Source organism: Rhagoletis pomonella, unplaced genomic scaffold (genome assembly GCF_013731165.1).
Source record: "Rhagoletis pomonella isolate Grant_MI unplaced genomic scaffold, Rhpom_1.0 Rhpom_scaffold_00007, whole genome shotgun sequence".
Taxonomy (NCBI): Eukaryota; Metazoa; Arthropoda; class Insecta; order Diptera; family Tephritidae; genus Rhagoletis; species Rhagoletis pomonella.
The window spans coordinates 65,572,998-65,576,717 of NW_023458561.1; the positions used below are offsets into that span (position 1 = coordinate 65,572,998).

Sequence of the window (3,720 nt, forward strand, 5' to 3'; positions counted from 1 at the left end):
AGCATACATACGAATCTACATTTGCGTCTTTTGTATGTATGTAACACAATTTATGGGTACGCCAGCGGAAAATGGCTAACGAAGGCGGTGTAGTTGGCGCAAAGCTATGTATTTTGTAATACAGACGCACAAATCAACACACCGGCACACATACATACATACAAACAATTGTTGTTGGAGCTGATGAAGTAATACGACAACATACATAAATAAAATAGTCAACCAGCCGCCGCCAGACCACTAAAACTGAGCAACAAATAGACTGATGTATATAGTTATGTACTTATGTAGGTACTAACTGTGGCTTTTCTATTTATCTATTGCGGCTACAGCTAAGTATGTATGCTTGTACATATGTATGTAAGTGTGATTGGTGTGACTAGTGGAGGAGCTGCTGCAAATTGGTGAAGTGAGCAATTTTCAGTTGGCGAATTGCAGTCGCGTGTGGCAGTGAAGTGGCAGCGAAGAGCAGAAATAGCAACAAATGTTGTCGCGTTTGTCAAAGGAATTTGTGGAAAAATGTAAAAATTGCACTATTGCATGCCATAATAAAAAGGAAAATTATAGAAACTTCCTTGCAAACGATTGATAAGCAATCATTATACACTCTAACTCTAAAATATTGTGCAACGCTTGTGGTGAAAAAAAAATCTATTATATAACCGAGTGCAATGCCACCTACATATGTACGTTTGAAAACTCTTCCATTGATAACACCAAAGTGAAGGCTTATAAATAAAAAAAAAAACATAAAAACATAAATAACTAGTTCCGCATGCAGGCCGGTTGCACGTGAAAATCGCTCAAAATTTATTTCCTCTTATGAAAAGCGATGTTCTTGTAGTTTCACTTGTTGTTGTTTTTGAATCGTTTATGCAAAAATTGAGCACACTCATATTCTGTGGCAACGACGCTGTTGTGCAACGTCACGCCCACGGTTGCATGTTCGAGTGCGACTTGCAACAATGTTGCAGCGAAAGTGCATACCTGAAAAAGCACAAACCCACACACACACACACATATGTATGTATGTATGTACGTTGAACCCTGTTAGTTGGCTGTTTGCATGCGTTTATGTAGCAATTTGCAAAGTGTTTAGAAAAGCAAATTTGTACTCGGCCGCTCAGTGGCCAGCAGAGTTTGTTGTACACAGCAAATGAGGGCAAATAAATACAGGCGTACATGTGCACTACAATTTATGTGAATACATATGCGATATTTAGGCAAAGTATAGCGCAGAAAAGTAGTTTGTTTTAAAATATACTCTACATATGCATACATGAAAGTACACAGCAACTAAGTGCAAATAAATGACAGCCAACTTATATGTTGGGCCGAGCTTCTCCTCCTATTTGTAGTGTGCATCTTTATGTTATAAAACACAAATGGAGGACATGCAATTTTATTTAATATAGTGGTCGAAAAAAACCCAAAAAAAAAAACTGGCCAAAATTTGAATTTATTTGTGCATGGACAATGAAAATATCTGATGAGCCGGCTCTTGGAGTTTTATGAATGTCAAAAATTTAAAAATCGGCATTTTTGTTGAACAGCTTTCTGGATTACCAATCATTGTGTGACGTGATGACTGGCCTCAAATGGCAACAACAACATTTGGACTCACATTAAACAAATTTGGCTGTAGAAAAAATGACGTTGGAAGTAATCTCTTCGAGTGAATCCCTCTATTCTGAGTTCTTCAATAAGACATTTTAAAACGAAATATTCGTAATCTATCTTTCATGGTAAAATATAGACAAAGTCAAAGATCCATAGCTGGTTCCTGCTTTGATGCGGAATGTAATAAATTGCATCAGCTTGGCACAATTAACTATCGATTTGCCTGAGTTAAAGTATTTAAAGATAATTTACTCTTTGTTAGTGTTAAGCAAAAAAAAAAAAAAAAAAAAAAATCCCATCTTCGCTCTTTGACTTCTCCACTCCGACTCAATCTTATAGCTATCACACACCGCATTTATTATTCATAGGCATATCATTTCATTAAATATTTTTATGAGAAAGTATTCGTTTCTAATTAAATGCACAGCATCCTAAAACCACATAAAAAATAAAACATTTATTTGCACATTCTCCCCCTCAAAATGAGCGCGTGAGTCGATGCAACTGTGAGCGTATATTTTACACTCAAATTGCGTATACACTCAATTCTATGTTTTATTTATAACACAGTGGATTTTATCATCCAATATTGATCAATTGAAAAGCTTTCGAAATTACGTAGTCATAGTGCTCTTAAGCATAAAATAACACACACACACACACACATATGTACTATAGAGGATACGATTTGGAGGTGTAAATAAGATACACTCATTTAGCATTTATTTTCCGCTCTTACTTTTTTTTTTGTTCAAAAGAAAAACCGGTAAATAGTGAAATAGCAAGTAAAGACCAAAGCAAAGTAATGAGAAATAAGCAATAAAAATCAGATATACTTATACGTATGTATGTTTGCATGTAAGAACAATTGTATTGCTGAGTTAAAAGGAAACCATAAAGTGCTTGGGCCAAGGTAAATGACAACAAGGAAAACAATCAAATAAGGAGTTGAAATAAATGAGATCGAAAAAAACAGAATACATCAAAGAGTTAAAGAATCAAGTGTGCAGTACAACCGATATACATAAATACATAAATAAATAAATACGCGCATAAACCGTGTGCAGTGAATTGTGAAAGAAAATTTGCATATTTAATCGTGTAGCAATAACAAAAGCCAGCAACAGAAGCAAAAGCAACAGAGCAACAGCAACAATGCCTGAAGCCAAGTCCATCTTCCCTTTCGTTTATACACCGGAACCGCCCAAGAAGGCGGCAATCATAAAAGTCTCTTGCGGCATCGGTGATACGGACGGATTTCCCGCCTTTGATGTTGACTCAGATGCTTATGCGGCCAAAGATGATCCCAAATGGGGTTTCCTAATCACGGGCGGTGCAGAATTTCACATGCCGCTAACGGTATTTCAGGTGAGTTCGATGTACGCGATATTGCTGTATACATATGTATGTATTTTATGCCAATTTATTTATCTACATATGTATGTGTTTGTACGAGTACTCATACATAAATAAGTATGTATGTATAGGCAAGCGAATAAGTGATATGGGGATATTGTTTTTTCACTGTGTCTGTGCAGACGTTGAGAGAGCGTATAATGTACGAGCCATTTCAAATAGAGCCTATGCAAAAGTTTATGATAGAGAAAGTGCATTAGGGTGGATATTGCATTTTTTCAGAAGTGTTTTATGAAATTACATACCTTAAACTTTCCAATCTAAATACATTTCCCTTGGTAGCCATTTTTAAATAATCTATATTGCTCTTATTTGAAAACCTTTCGTTTGCTTTCTATGAACATTGCTAAGCATATTTTTAGATGGACAGTAGAGTCTAGTAGGTCCCCACAAAAAATAAAATAGTTACAAGTTATTAATTTTGTTAAAAATAGAGTTCCATTTAGTGGCTTTGAAATTGAGTTATTTTAAATGAGTAGGGGTATGAGTTAGTCTTGATCGACGGGTCGTTAAAAGGGCATATACCCTTTTAGTACTCAAAAATATCTTGAAATCGAGAAATAAAAAGGTTAAGAAGATATTTCGATTTTGGCTGTTTTTAGGACTCCTTTTTATGACACTTAATTCCTCTCAGCTTTCGAAATAGGGAGGTCGTAAATGTAAACTTTTTTTTGCGACCCAGTC

The 3,720-nt window shown here is 35.5% G+C and overlaps 1 protein-coding gene across 1 annotated transcript; it reads left to right on the forward strand.

The window, feature by feature from the left end:
• Window positions 1-321: 321 nt before the first annotated feature.
• LOC118744049 lies at window positions 322-2,990 on the forward strand (the record flags this gene model as incomplete). Its single annotated transcript, XM_036476807.1, is given in 2 exon segments — window positions 322-521; window positions 2,379-2,990. A coding segment is annotated over 1 exon segment (215 nt), but the record flags the coding sequence as incomplete, so codon positions are not given.
• Between the last annotated feature and the right edge of the window lie 730 nt (window positions 2,991-3,720).